Genomic DNA, 15,445 nt, shown 5'->3' with positions numbered 1-15,445 from the left:
AAAAGAAGTCATGAAATGTGTCTTATAGTTCTTTCCATTTGAAACAATACTGGAGCATATCAGTTTCAGAATAAAACCATTGCTCATATTTACCTTATCAAAAGCAGAAAAAATGGCCAGTAGCATTCACACTAATGTAAACCATCAGTTTTTCAGAATAAGGAAATAATTTGCTTACCTGGAACATCAATTAATCTCTTATAAACATTCAAGAAGGCTGCCTCTGCTTCTTTGCTTCTTTTACCCAATGCATCAATCTAAAAGGGGTGATAAGAAAAGAAGGCTTTTAGACTTACTCCAATACAGCTCTTACAGCTATAAAAATAAATGAATATATAACTAGCTAATACACAAAAAGGGAACCCAAGTCTCCTGTGTACAGCTCCTACAGAAGCAGTGCTGTTAGACTATTTCTGATATTTTTGTACTGAATATAATTTCAAGTTCTGTTTCAGTACAATAGCAAGCATCAGTATTTTTATGAACACTGCTGTCTACTGTGATTCTTTACTTTAGATCCTTACAAAAAGCATGGCATTTACTAGACAGGTTCTCTCCTCAACAACTGTTTTCCTTTACCACTTAAGATCCAACACAACAAATGGGAACCGCGTGCACTTCTGATGTCACACTCTGCCTTTATTGTGGGAAATATATTTTTCTTTTATTTCCACTAAGCCGACGAGAGGACGAAATGATGTATTTGTTGGACACCCTGCGATACTTAACACTAAACAACTGTGCATCTTCTACACACAAATAAGCTTTCTAATAAAGCTCAGGAACAGATGTATAGAGTCTATACTGCCTTGAGCTCAAGCCAGGCTCCTCTGACTAGCTTCTCTTTGTATTTTATAATGCAGGCAATACTGATCTGAGAGGCTGTCTGCCCAGGTGAGGGAAAATAATACCTCACACAATCTGTTTTTTTCCCCTAAATCTGTATTTTCATCTAAAACTTCATTTTACAAGGAAAGGCGGCTTTATGGCCCTGAGAATAAAATACTTATTCCACAGAAACTTTTTTTGGTAAAAGTGTGTTTTCCTAATGTACTAGAAAAGAGAAGATTTACGATTACTAAATATTAAAAAAACCAACCACACCAACCTAGACCAGGTCGATTGAATTAATACTCCAAAGCAGAAAGAGACAGAAAGGGAAACAGGAAAGCCTGACACGGTTCTGCGGCAGCTTACTGAAATCAGGAAACTGAAAGTATGGAGATTATCGTTTCCATATTTTAATAAAAAGCAAGGAAGGATCTGAAGAACTACGGATAGAAAGGCCTGATACTATTCCTTCTGCGTATCTGAAAAGCAGTTAATATTATGAAACGATTTAAAGGTGTGTACGTCAACATGGACTAAAAAAAGGAAGGTCCTGTCTGAAAAACGTCCTTGAATTCTTTCACGACATTATTGATTTGGTAGATAAGGCAGAAACAATGGACAGAGTTTACTGTATCTGTATATTTCAGGGAAGTATCTGATATTTTGTTATATGGGAGGGAGATTTGCAGGCTAGGAGCCTGGCCAGCTGCAGGGGTTTGCAGTGGCTCTGGCACAGGATGCAGAGGGTGCCAGGGAAAGGAAGCGGCGCTGGGAGGAGGAGAGATAAGCAGGAGGGTGCTGCGGGGTCAGATTTGGTGCCACTTCTGTTTACTTTGTACTAAAATGACTTTGCGAAGGGAAGGATTTGGGGGGCGGGAATCCTACAATGCAGATGATTAAAATAATGGAGTCAGATGCAAAGTGCACAGGAGCAGAGTGCAGGAGCACCACGTGACTGGTATAGATTAGTCTTATGGCTGATAAGTGACTTGTAGAGATCATTACAGAGAGGATTAAGGCCAGAAAACCAAAGGACAAGGACAATTGTAGAAATTACACAGAAGCACAATGCACAACATAGAAACCGAGAAAAGACTCGAGGGGAGGGGTCAAGGAGGAAAATAAGGACACGGAAAACATCTGCACAGTGTTTGGCAGCAGCAATGAAATCTTGAGATACGGCAAGAGGTTGTAAAGAGACAAGTTATTGTAACACAAGGCAAGACTGCATTTGGAGAAACAAACTGAATTCCCATCTTGCTACATCCCCCCAAATCTGGATTCATTTATGTAACTTGGTGGAGGTGTAGCGTAACTGAATACTGACCTATTTGCCACTTACTCTTATGAATTATTAAAAAAAAAAAAAAAAGGTATTGGGAAGATGATAAACAAGCAGCAAAGGCCAAACTGATGGAGGTTGTGGAGAGCAGATGTAAATTCTCAAGAAATGCTGGCCACACTTGACTTTTTGAGATTACCGAGCAAGAAAGGCTACAGAAAGGCACTGGAATCTCACAGGGCATATGACGTGCTGGAGAGCAAGGGATTGATGGTTGTGAATAACCCATTTATTAATTTGAATTCAAGCAATCACAGATGGACTGATGCTCATTAGGGAATGAGAACATAAGTAATTTGGTTAGAACATTTTCACACAAAGAGTATTTGAAATTAGAATATGGAACAAACTGCCAAAGGCAGAGAGGCACCGGGTAGTAAATCAATGCTTGGGAGTATCAGACACCGTTTGTGAAGAGGCAAGAAAGGAGGGGGCAGCCATCAGAAAGACTTTTGCAGTTGAGATATTTCATGGGTACATAAAGACAGACTTTGAAGGCCAAAGCACACCATATGTTAGACTTCTGGACTTTAACATTCCCACATACAATTTTCTCTCACTGCTGCTCAGCAGAGTACAGCCAAATTTAAATTACTATTATTAAATACAATTAGCATTACAGAACTGATTCTGTACTGTATTTTGAAAAATTAATTTGTCCCTTTTACGAAAACCAAAGCATTTAAAATGCTTGCATTTCTGTGAAATAACAGGATAGATTTGTTTTCCTATTACAGTTTTTTCACATTTTAATAAAAAGCATTTGTAATTATATTCTCCCTTAGTATTACAAAAGGTATGGTTTATTCACTCCTTAACAGTTATATAGTGATTGAAATATAAAACAGAATTGAAACAACATCTTCCAAGGAGATCAGAGTCTTTCTGATGGAAGCAGTTTGTAAATCACAGGAACTTTCACCCCGTACCACCCTCCCAATATTCAGAACCAAAATTCCAAACAATCCCACCAGGCAGAAAGATTATTTTTTTTTTTTTTTATGTTTTAATGGTTTTAAAAAAACCCCAACCTGTCTGGTTTAAAGTTCTACTAAAAATGAGCACCACAACTATTTTCTATCTTAAAATAAAATTTAGAAAAAGCACCATGACAACTTCAACAGAAAAAAAAAATAATGAAGTATGCCAGCTTCCTGCTGTGTAAGGAAATACGTGACTAAAAAGACATCAAAAATAACAAAATATAAATGAAATTCAGAAACAGAGCACTGAAAACATGGAAGTAAGTATCTGGAAGTTCACTGAAAATTTTTCAAATCAAAGTAAAATTGGTTCGGGAGCCAACACAGATGAGCTGCAATTAGCTCACATTAAAACAGTTGAACTACATTATAAAACTCTTGCTGAGCATTTTTATGACTCTAAAAACTTCAGGGACCCTGAAAGAAGTCAACTTATAATTACACTAGTGTAGTCTTGACATGAGCTTAGCTCCAAGTCTTAATTTATCTAAACCAGGCCCCATTATGTCTTCTCTGACTAGAGAGAAACAACAGTGACCTCTGTATTCCCCACCACCCCCATAAACATATGTTCACTTTTAAGTTTTGGCATACTATTTGTCTTGATAATACCACTGGCGCTATACTGAGATAACAGAAATGAGACACTAGGAATCCTCCTGCCTTAGCACACTCTTCATCTTTAAAATATCACCGGAGCTATACGGAGGGAACCACAGCAAGACACCGGTTTGAAAGCAGTCCTCACTTTATCTACCTTGTTTTTCCAGGTCAAGTGTTTTCATGAGCTGTTGCTCGGGGCACCAAGTTCACCCTGGAGGATGAATGACATCCTTCCCTTCCACAATCATCTCCCTCCAACTTGCCCCTGCAGACCTCCCTGGTCTGCTTCCATTCTCCACTGCCACAACAGCAGCTTCTTGCCCGATATTGCTGGCACGCCACTCCAGTAGCATGGACAGCCTACTTTAGAAATGCTTGATCACAGTCTAACATCTACTACACTTGGCTAAAATCAAAACATAATCAATGAAATCACCTTCACATTTAGGTAAGCACTATAAATCTGGCCACCTGTGTCAGGGAAGATGCTGATTATCTGAACACTGCTCTTCCTGTTTCAGCTCTGTCCAGTGCCACTTTCAGAAAGATAAAAGCAAAGTCTGTGGCTTTATTTTGGAATCTGTCATTCTTTATGCACCAAGAAATTTCAGCATTAATTAAAGTCTGATGTCTACTGCCCCACAAATCCCCTAGGATTCTGTATTCAGGTTTGCAGGAGTGGGATGCTCTTCTGTGCTGTACTGTACATGGTATTGTCGCATCGACCACGGTCAGACAGAAGGCTGCACAATTGTGTTTCTGAATTGAAAGATGGAACAGGAAGATAAAGCTATTTGCAAGGAAACTGGGACTGCCAGATGCCGGTGCATTTTGCATCAACACTTAAATTTTCTGAACTTACAGGTATCAGCACATCAACACATTTGCAGACCATGAGACCGGCACATGGCCACGATGTGTTGTTCCTGACAGATCAACTTGGATAATTTCAGCATTTTCTTTTGTTTTTAGAGAACTTGGCATCCCAAGGACAACTCCTTAGTAAAGGGATCACCTTGCTTTCTGTGTCTGTATGCTGTTACCGAAGTGTCAGTGACTTACTTGCAGTACAATTAACTGCATATCCAGTGTCTCAAACACACGCTAAATATGAATTTTGTAGTCTTAACTCTTCTACTTATCCTCATTGCTCTTCAGTTGTAATTGTCACTCTCATTAGCCACCTTAACATGAAAGATAGGTCTTTTACTGTCCTGCACCTGAACTGGAACTGACTTATCAAGTAGAAATAAATTACTTAAAACAGAAGTTATTTTTCTGTTTTGATTCTTCATAGATAGAAGCCTTAATGAGACACCCATCGCCCTTCATTTGCAAAGCTCTCTTACACATTTTTTGTCATATTGTTTTGCATCACAAAGTCTCTCCATTTGCCTCCAATTACTTCCAGCTACCAAAATGCCATTAACAATTGTAAGAAACATGTCAAACAAAGGGAAAAGCATGATAACAACTCATTAACACACCATATTTTAAGCTATGCTATATTCTTGAATAACTCCTTGGAATCAAATGGCAGGTCTAGCAAGCATTACTAATGTTATGCAATGGCATTGGTCTTTCTCTGAAGCCATTACAATAGAGTTTAGCTGCTCTCTCACATGGAACAGTACATCAGTTGCCAGGGTGGTGCACTGCAACAGCTCTACAAGACACTGGGTCTGTGTGGACTAGGAATAGTGCAGGGTATGCACACAGTTGGCTTGTTTCCCTTTCTTAACACCAACAGAGATCTATATTAATAAATTAATTAATAGAAGTATAACACTATAATTTTACAAAATAATAAAAATAAGTTCATCATCCCAGTTAATTTATTTCGCAGCTGAGAAAAAAAAAAGGAAAAATACTATTTTTTATCTTTGCTGCAATTAAAGGAGTTTTGAAGCAAAGTTAAAAATAAATTATTCCTGTACAGCTGCTTAAAGCATATGGCATACATTTCAGCTGTGCCATAAATTCTTTAACAAAAGTAAGGACTTCACAGTGGCTACAATACCGATCTGTTTAGCAAAGCTGCCTGGGTGCAGTGCATAGGTACGCTACCAGGAAAGAGCTTGGGAAGAGCATGCCTGCCTCACCAACTTGTTGGTTTCACCTCAAGTTAAAAGCTTTAAGAAGGACTCAAATCCTTCAACTTTTCAATTCTGCTTCCCTCCACTATGAAACAGCTGCAACCTTGAACCCTTGAAACCTCTTCCTTTCATGCCCAGATAAATCCCGATTTTCCCAGACAAACAATGCTGCCATCCCCTGAGGAAAGCTCAGCTCCCTCGTTCTCACAGGACAGCTTCTTGTTGCTTTTCCAATCTTTGATCTTCCTTCCCAGTAAAACAGCCCAGTCCAACATGTGCCTCGAGATATTGACTGCAGAGTATCAGCTTTGTTTAAATAGCTTTTATTACTTGCTACCCTGCCTTCAGGTCACTGTGACGGTGGGTATGCCATCATTGCTGAACTTCTCCTGGATCCTCTGAAAACCTGTGTGTCTGCCTCCTCACACCTCTCTGCATTTCTGAGCGATGTTTCACACTTGCTGCTCTCACTTGACTCCTAATCCATCCACTGGGCACCAAACGGAGCAGCCCTGCGACCTCCTCCTGCCTCAGGCCACAGGCTCCCACTTCTCTTGCATCAGATCTGGGGATTGCACTGGTGTAGCATGATTCAGCTCACTGACTCGATGAAAAACTAAGCAACGAAGGAGAGAAAGAATTTATTTTCCATCATGCCAGCAAACTAACTGACTCATCCTGTGCATTTGCTAGACTCAGCATGAGGGAGGAGGTGGGCACCCAGGGCTGGAGCAAGCAAGGACACTTGCCAGCCGGTGTCAGTCCCACACTGGCATCACTTAGGTATGGCATGAAACAAGAGCAACAACATACGGATGGGAAAAGGAGGGTCAAAGCATCAAATGTTCTGAAAATTCCCTTCCCTAACTATTCTATCAATGTCTTTATCATATGAAAATGCTGTTTACTTTGTTAATGCACATATTAGTTCACATTATGTGCTGTAATGTAATGAATTTTACTGGAGACTTAATAACAAAGTCTCAAAGTTCATGCTTAAGTAAAACAAACTAAAGGACAGCCTGGTCCTGGAAATAAGGACTTTGCCTCATGGAAGCTTAGAGCTGTCTGTGAAGGACAGAGGATACCCTTGGACAACAGAGATAATGCCAGCATCCTAGCCCCTCTGACACATTATTTAAACCTTTCTGGTGTCATAGATAACAAACTCTTAGCAAGACTGACTGCAGGGGTGTCTGGATCAATATACAAGCAGCAAGAATGCTGCAGAAATACAGGTGATTTGCAAAGTTTTACTCTGATTAGTAATCAGTAATGTGGGTGCTACTGATTAGTCAAATCACATTGTACCTCGACGTTTGAAGGGAGGGTGTAAGAACCCCGTGTGAAACCACATTTGGAGTGCCCCACTTTGGCTGGGGCACCTCAGGCACATGAATAACTATTCACCCTTGTAATTTTATACCTTGCATCCTAACCTCTCTCCTTGGTTGGCACAGGCCGGTCATGAATTTGCATAACGCAAAAAAAGGTAAAACACAAACCCATAGCAGGAAGTAAGAAGAGAATGACCTCCAAACAGGGAATGCATACTTCCCAAGAAACTGAAAGAATATTTTTCTAGACAACGAGTCTGCCAATTATTCTCTATGCCACTAACCAAGATGTCAGAGCTTGCCACATCGGATCCTTGAGGTTGTGCAAGACACAAGGTGGGATGGAGAACATCTCCTGCCATAGCCAGCCTAACCATGCTTGATGTGGCAAAGTGAGACAGGGGAGGAAGGAGAGAAATTGGTGCTCCTGCCAGGGCAGAGCAGCCTGTGCTATTCGACATCCTCTCCAGCTTCCCAGCAGGAGAAGGAGCTGCACAGTAAAACGAGTGGGTGCTTTCACCTGCCTGTCAGCTTCTCCTCCTCTATCTGTCAACAGTGACCTAGAACCCACAATCGCTTTTCTGCCTTATGGATGAACCAAACCTTTGTTTATATATTTTAAAAAATCAGGGCAGAGGAATCCTTGCAAGAAAGAGCTCATTAACTGCCTTTATGCAAAATCCACCTGCACATAAATACCAAAATGTATCCTTTTGCTAATATTTTATACTGAGCTTACCCTTTTGCTTCTCTATTTTAAAAAATCAAGACCAGACACTGGCTTGTATAGAGCCTCACAGCAATTTTGTAATAAACACAGAGATAATTCTGTATTTGGAGAAACAGGGACTGGATTATAATGACACTCAGCAGAATACCGCACCCAGCACACAGCCCTCCCATCCCCATTCCTTCCAGCACACTTCAAGCTCTCTTTTTTTAAGAGGATGAGAAGATACTCCTGACACTGCGAACTGAAACAGTGCTGCCTGTCTGCATTTTGCATAAATAGTTTCCCACCACTGTTATCATTTCATCCAAATGCATGGCAGCGGCATAGCGGGCCTTAATATAGACAGCCCACCAGCTGCCAACAGAAATTTCAGCACTTTGTCAATTATATAAAAATAAGAGGATTTGGGCTGATCCTCCCCAAAGTTACCCTAGTAGTAACTGCTGTCTCAGTACAACTTGCCTGTGCAGTGGATGGGATGGAGACAAACCTGCAAGAGCTTCAGAAAGGTGCATGGTGCCTATTGCTTTGCTTCTGGTGGTACATGTTAGGTTTGGGACCTTGCCTGTCACCCCCCTAGCTGGGGTCTGTCCCAGGAAGGTATCGATACGGGAAGGAAAAAGAGGCATGTACAGCAGAGGCTCTGACTGTATTTGAGAGTTTCTACAGTTCTGTCCATCACTGCACTTAAGCGTCTCTTCTTTTGGGGACGTTTTCAACGCTGCAGCCCAGTGCTGGCAGCAGACACGCTACACACTCATCAGGGAGAGCACATCTGCCTTGGAGATGCTGAAGTATATTTAAATCACCTTCCTCAGGAAAGATGTTGTTTCAACTGCAATCAAGCCAGCCAAAAATAAATAAATAATCATTTACACACTTCTGTAAACAAAGAAATGAAAGGCTGCTGAGCGGCTGTTACCCCAAAAGCACACTGTACGTCTCTCTCCCTTTCCTGCTAGCACTGGGAAACAGAATTGAGACGAAGCACAAAACCATGCCCGTGCTCCTGTTGTACAAAGGAAATTACCCACCACCCACGCCCCGTCAAGTGGACATTAAAATAAAACAATTACCCGCCAAAAATATTACATTTACTCCATTTTGTTACAAAGAGTGGTTTAATGGGACTTTCACTGAAAAGCAGGAAAGCTCTGGGCCTAAATCAGCGTGACGTGAGCTCTGAATTTTGATGTATGCTGTTGACTTCCTCAACACAGAGCAATTTGTAATAGCTTTGCCACGCTGTTGTTTTCAAAGCTCCTGCTACATCACAAGCATTTATTTCTGACCACAAAATTACATTTATTCAACAGAAAGCAGCTCAGGGTCTTTAAGAGGTTAACTTCTGGAGTGCTTGGCTGCTCTCCAGCCTCTGTACTAGAATCAGTGCTAACGCAACAGCACACAACAGCACCCAGGCTAGCCGTGATTAATAGAGTGCTGAATACGCTGCTTTCCACATACACACACTTTTCATTCCCTTGCTTCCATAGATCATGGACTTATCCTCAAAATATCTGACTGAAATTGAATTTGGCTTCTCTCTCAACCGTTCATTTCCTATGTTATGCAAGGTTATATCCTTTTCTGCATGAGCAGAACCAAACCAGCTGCAGCTTTTGAGAAGAAAATGTGTTTTCAATTATGAAGCTGGCCTGAATATTGAACCACAGTTCTACTGCTACTCTAATTGAGCCATCATGGAGTGAACCTACAGGAAAGAAATTGCATTAATTAGGTTTGTAAATTTAACATAAGGAAATTAAAGGGGGTAAAAAAAAAAAAAAAAAAAAAAGAGAGAGATTAGTATCAGCTCAGGAATACTCCTTCAAAATGCAGAAGGAAAGTAGGTCTGAAGTTGTTTAGGCACACACATTATTAGAGTAGCCCTTCAAAGGCATGATTAGTAGTTCCAGCACACCAAACTGTTTTCAGCTTCTGCCGTCTGCACATGGAAAATTATTAAATTACTCTACTGACCAAATTAATAGTTTAAAGAGCAATTCAGCTAAGTGGGGAGCCCAAGTGGTCTCATCAGAATGGCAATACCCTTAAAAGTACTTGCTTTGTGAGAAGAATATGAGAAATGGTTTCCACAGAAATAAAAGTCCAGTGTGTTGTTTTGGAGTATGTGCCTTAAAGGGTTCTCCAAATGAGGGATTACTGCATTACTGTTGGACAGTACTGTTATGCCACATGAAAAGAATGCTAATGACTTCAGGAAATCCTTTCCCAGCCTTAAAATATCTATTTGATGACTTCACAAATACGGATTCCAACACTAGATTTCCATACCACAACTTTAGTTCTGTAAATTAACATAGCCCAAGAACATAACTTTTTTTTTGTTAAGATTTACAAATATCCATCCACTGATGTAAACATGGCAATGTACAATGACCTTACTCAGAACACAGCTTATTCAGATGGTTACTTGAAGAAGTGCCTTGCAAACGATACATAATAATTTTATGATTGAATGATAAAACTCTTTAGCATTTTCTGATTCTGTCCTGTATTTAGCCCAGCATATGATGAATAAACAATTACTAAGTTGCATCCTCAGGTTAATGATAACCAGAAAGAAAAAAAAAAAGATAGAAAAGACAGGAACTATGCCCTCTTAATTTGATGACTTCTGTCTTGCTCACAATAGTCCATTTTCATTATCCAGATGTTAAATCTTCCAGGGAAGCTACAAAGGTTATCCACAAAAATAAAAAGAACAATACCATCACCTTTGAATAAGACACAACATTCTGTTAATCTAAAAAAAAAAATCTGTATTCAAATTTCCATTAAAATCCTAAATAAGGAAAAAGTACTGTAATAAAATTATACTACAGCGATGAATTAATAGGGTCTCACATTGAACTAGGAATGCATTTTAAAATTTGTAGCATGCTAAATTCCATTTCATAATGCTTTTACTTTAACTGTCATCATAAAAAATCCAGTTACTTAAAGCACAGAGATCTATACAAAATAAGTTATTTCCAACTACTAATGGAAACTGCATATTTGATAACTGGAACAGTTTTCATCTGAGTGAATGAGATAAATATCTATGGAATGCAGAATGTTCTGGTTGGGGGGGGGGGTTTATAAATATTATACAAAGGCACAACATTGGGGGGGCAGGGACAGGGTGGAGGGATTATCAATATCCATGCTCAAACTGAAAAGAAAAACTGGCTAAAGTGACCTGTGGATTTATTTTAAAAAGTCAACTAGCCACAGGTTTACAAGCAGATGTCCCATAAAGCATGCTTGGGAGGATATTTAAATACGCAAGCTTAAGTTAACCTCTCTCCAAGTCACGTCAGGCTCACTGAGGGCACAGTTCAAGGACAGTTTAAGTCAACCTAAGCTGACACGTTTGCACTCCTCCTGCCCTTGGCTTTGCTTTCCTGGCCTCTGCCCTGCCCAGCAGACGCCTGCAGCAAGCTGCTCCACTGAACCAACCTGGCAGAAAAATAAGCCAGCAAAAAAGGGGGAAAAAAGAAAACTGTGTTTGCCATGGGAACACACTAGCCAAAGTGCTGAGGCAAGGAAGGAGGTGGGGAGCCAGTCCTTAGGTACGCACAACCCAGCAATATCCACATAAAGCTACTTAAATACTTTTGCTCGTTAGGGAGCTGTCTGTCCCTTCTGATCTTCTGGCCCTCCCTAGTGCCCAGAGCCCGGTGGAACGCAGTCATCCCACATGGGATTTGCAAAAGCCTGCTTCCCTTCTGAGGTGGAACTGGAATTTATTATTACCTGGACATGCAAAACCCACTTACTTAGTTCTGTCATTAGAGATCAAGAAAAGGGTGGGGCAACAGCAGTGGAGGCAGGAGTTCAGTGCAAAAACGCGGTGGAGACTCTCTGCATGGTAAGAAGGGAAGCTGCATCATGCAAGAACCCTTTTTCCTAGCTTCCATATGAGCGACAGATCAGAAGAAGGCGGTGCTCCAAAGTTCAGTGATACCATCCACAATGCTACAGAGGTGAACCAGAGCACTCCTACAGCATTCCCTACCCACGGCTCAAGGACACTCGCTCTCCAGCAGAAGAGACTCTAGAAAACATCTAGTTTCACTACTTCTCCACTTACCTCAGTTTTACTTACTTACTTATTCCTGTTGTTTTTTTTTAAAAAGTCAAATCCTAGTCTGGGGCTGAAAACTGAAGTCTATGTAGTAGAAGTAGGAAACCTCTTATGAGCAGATCACTCCCTATTCCTCCTTCCTCCTCCCTGCTCACATCCCAAAGTACACGTACTGTGCGACCAAAAGGTCCCTCTGCCACCTCCTCCCAAGACATTAAATACCACCTAACAACCAGGTAACGCTCATGCTACTGCAAAGCAATCTTACAGAGCTCCTGGATGGGTGTCCAGCCCCCAGCAACACTGCTCGCTGAGCCATCTCTGGGGAGAGCAAGTTGAGGCATCTCCAGTGGATCTGTGATGGAGAAGAGCCTATACACTTCACACTATTTGTTCCTGAGATACCTGGAGCATTCATCTCGTGATCTTTCAGAAAATCAGCCTTAACAATAAACAGACAGCAAATCTATATACTGAGCGCTAAAATATAACTCACCAGAACAGGCTAATATTCTTGGTGTTCTGATTTGTTACCGAAACAAGAGACAGTAATTACATCTATAATCAAATACTACAATTCACAGTTTAATGTTCTGCATTTATGTACTCAATCATGGTAAGTTCAGTTTTTTTAGGTTTCTAAACCCCTGTCTAGATCAGGGAGACTGGAATCACCAGCTCAGTGATTCAGCAGCACAATCTTGTAACGTATTCGTATTTCATTTACGTAAGAGGGGTTTTCTACCAACAGATTTGTGAGGTTGAATTTATACCAGCATAAACTTCACTTTTACATTAGTGAAGCAAAAGTGCAGAAGAGGAGCGTGTATGAGCCATACCGAGGTAACAGTGAGCTGTCTCCCAACAGGCAAGATCTAACGGGAGAATCGTCCTTCACTGTAGCCAAATTTGGATTTATGATTGTTACTTGATCCTCAGACATTCTCTTCACTACAGAACAGTGCTGAAAGCACACATACACTTTTCAGAGCACTGCAAGCTTGAAACTAAAGTGAAAAGGTTTTAAGAGCACTGCAATCCACTTGGAGCAATTTTAAAGTGTAAATTTCCATTGGCAAACGGACTCACACAAGTCATTCTTTGTTCTCACAAATTACTACTAGATATATCAAGGACAAAGTTGTCCTGTTTATTTACTTCTAGCAGTACTTGGGAAACTGGGTCATAAAATAAAAAATATCATACTGCTTTTAAGATCAGGAATTATCACCTATTTGAGATACATATTTATCAGGATGTACAAGTAATCAGAAATGCAACCCTCATTACACATAACGGGAGCTGTGCACTTAATTCCTATGCAGACTTCTGAAAACACGCTCCCGAGTTTCTCCGTGCTCTGGTGGGAACTGCAACAATATAAAGTCAGCCAACAACTTACACATTGAGAAAGTAAGAAGTGTTGCTGCTTTAGCACAGCTAACTTTTAAGAGCAGAGCTCTACAATGTGTAACAGGGTGTGAGCTAGAACCTAAATCTACCACCCCACGCAGGCACTGATCTTTATAAGGAGAAATGTAATTTGCAAACTTCATACATGACATTTTCCTAGAGGCAGTACAACAGCTCCCATCTGGCCTAAGCACTCACGTGAAGCCAGCACTACACGGCTGTCCCCAGCTAAAATGTAAAATTCTGTAATTGGCCCAGCTGCCTTTTCCTATAGAAATTCTTCAAAAAAAACAACAGTCAGCTTTTAACCTAGTGATCACTCAAATCACGTGTTTCTTAGTGGAGTGGTGTGAAGAGAAATCAAAGAGCCAGCACCAGCACTGTTAACATTTTCTGTTGGTTTTCCAACAAACACCTGCCAACTTAAGGTTTTCCATCAAACCCTCTACAATATGATGTTTTACAGCTGAAAAGTTTTACAGTGAAAACAATTTGTAGTATCTTGTATTTTTGTAGACGTACAACACATTGCATTCATTAAGCGTTGAAACCATCAAGTCACTGAGGCATAGCGAGTTAGCATGTGCCACCTGAGTCACTGCAACGGTAAGCTTACGCTCAGGTATGCTGAATGCAAAGTGATTTGACCAGTTTAGCTTGTCCAGCACAAATCCAGCCTCTCACAGACATACCCTGCACACAGCAAAACGCAGAAGGGCTGAACCCCTGCAATGCTCTCTGCTCAAGGGCTCCGTACCCACCCGGCCATGCTGCACGACTGCCAGCACACCACACTCATGTGAAGCAATATCGAAAGCACTGTAAGAAGCATAAGCTCTTACCTCTCCCTGGAAACTCTTCAGTAATGGAGCTACCTGTTTGCGCAGGTCCTAGAAGACAGAAGCAAGGTGTTTAATCAGAAAAATCTGAAAGGACAAGTCATTGTCAAGTTTTTCCTAACACGACTTTCAGTTCTGAAATACTACTTAAATTCTGATCACATTTTATGGGAGCTTTGATTAAAATAAAAGTATACCTAGAATTAATTTTGAACAAGTCTGCATTTCCAGTTTGACATATACCTGTATCTGTTGCAAACAGTATTAATTAACAAAACTAGTGATGTTGGGTAAGCACTGAACGCCTTCAATCTCGTAATTCAGCTGAAACACTAATGCGATTAGAAGAAGTAAATGCCTCTATCTACCTAAACAGCAACTACACCTCTGAACTTATGCCAAAGAAATTTCCACAAATGGAAGCTAGGCTTAAAGGAAGACGACTTTGGACCATCATTTCAACTAAGAGTGTTGGTATTTTGTGAAAGGTCTATTTTATTTATTATTTTCTCAAGAGTGCTCTGACTTTAGCCATCAAAGAATTGGAAATCGCCACATTGAAGACGACAGTATTATTTGTTAGTTTCTGTATAACTAAAAATTCTTCCTCTGAATTAACGCCACAGCATTCATTAAAATACTGCCCATAGAATCACTGCAAAAGTTTATAGCGTATTTTTACTTGGCAACCAAGATAATTTAGGACAACAAAGGTATATCTATCTTGCATAAAATTCTCAGTGGCTCCACTTCTGAGCTGGTTTGGGTCTAATTCACTTACAAATTCTCAGAATTCTCATTATCTGCATGCCTGAAGAATAAAATCCTGTAGCTTTGCAGAGGACACTGTATTATTCATGCACAGCCAAGAAGCTGCACTCCTGTTTTTGCTATGGTATTCCACTGACGAGGTACAAGCAGCAACTTCATAGTACACTTACAGCTAGAAATAAATCTGTAAGAGGTATAAAACAGTAACATGATGCTGCATCACTGAGGAGAGCAGCACTGATGTGGGTTATCCAGGGAGAAGGTGGATATCCCATCCTTGGAGATTTCCAAGCCACAGCTGACCAGACCTTGTGTGGGTGCTACAGACCCATTTTTAGGGCATAAGATCTCATCAGCCTCCAGACACCCCCTTCAGCCAAGAGTCCTATGATGATCTGAGA

The 15,445-nt window shown here is 40.5% G+C and overlaps 1 protein-coding gene across 8 annotated transcripts in view; it reads right to left on the bottom strand.

Moving 5' to 3' along the window:
• Positions 1-15,445, bottom strand: part of CUX1 (cut like homeobox 1) — a 281,195-nt gene that overhangs the window by 155,236 nt on the left and 110,514 nt on the right. For all 8 annotated transcript variants that reach the window (XM_055715010.1, XM_055714990.1, XM_055714996.1 and 5 more), the window contains exons 3-4: positions 14,277-14,324; positions 179-257 (exon numbers count right to left, since the gene is read on the bottom strand). In XM_055715010.1, coding sequence (XP_055570985.1) covers positions 179-257; positions 14,277-14,324 — 127 coding nt within the window. The remainder of the gene's footprint in view (positions 1-178; positions 258-14,276; positions 14,325-15,445) is intronic.

This window comes from Falco cherrug, chromosome 1 (assembly GCF_023634085.1).
Source record: "Falco cherrug isolate bFalChe1 chromosome 1, bFalChe1.pri, whole genome shotgun sequence".
In the NCBI taxonomy this organism is placed as follows: Eukaryota; Metazoa; Chordata; class Aves; order Falconiformes; family Falconidae; genus Falco; species Falco cherrug.
The sequence above is the reverse complement of the archived record's forward strand: the minus strand, read 5'-3'. Positions and strand labels throughout refer to the sequence as shown.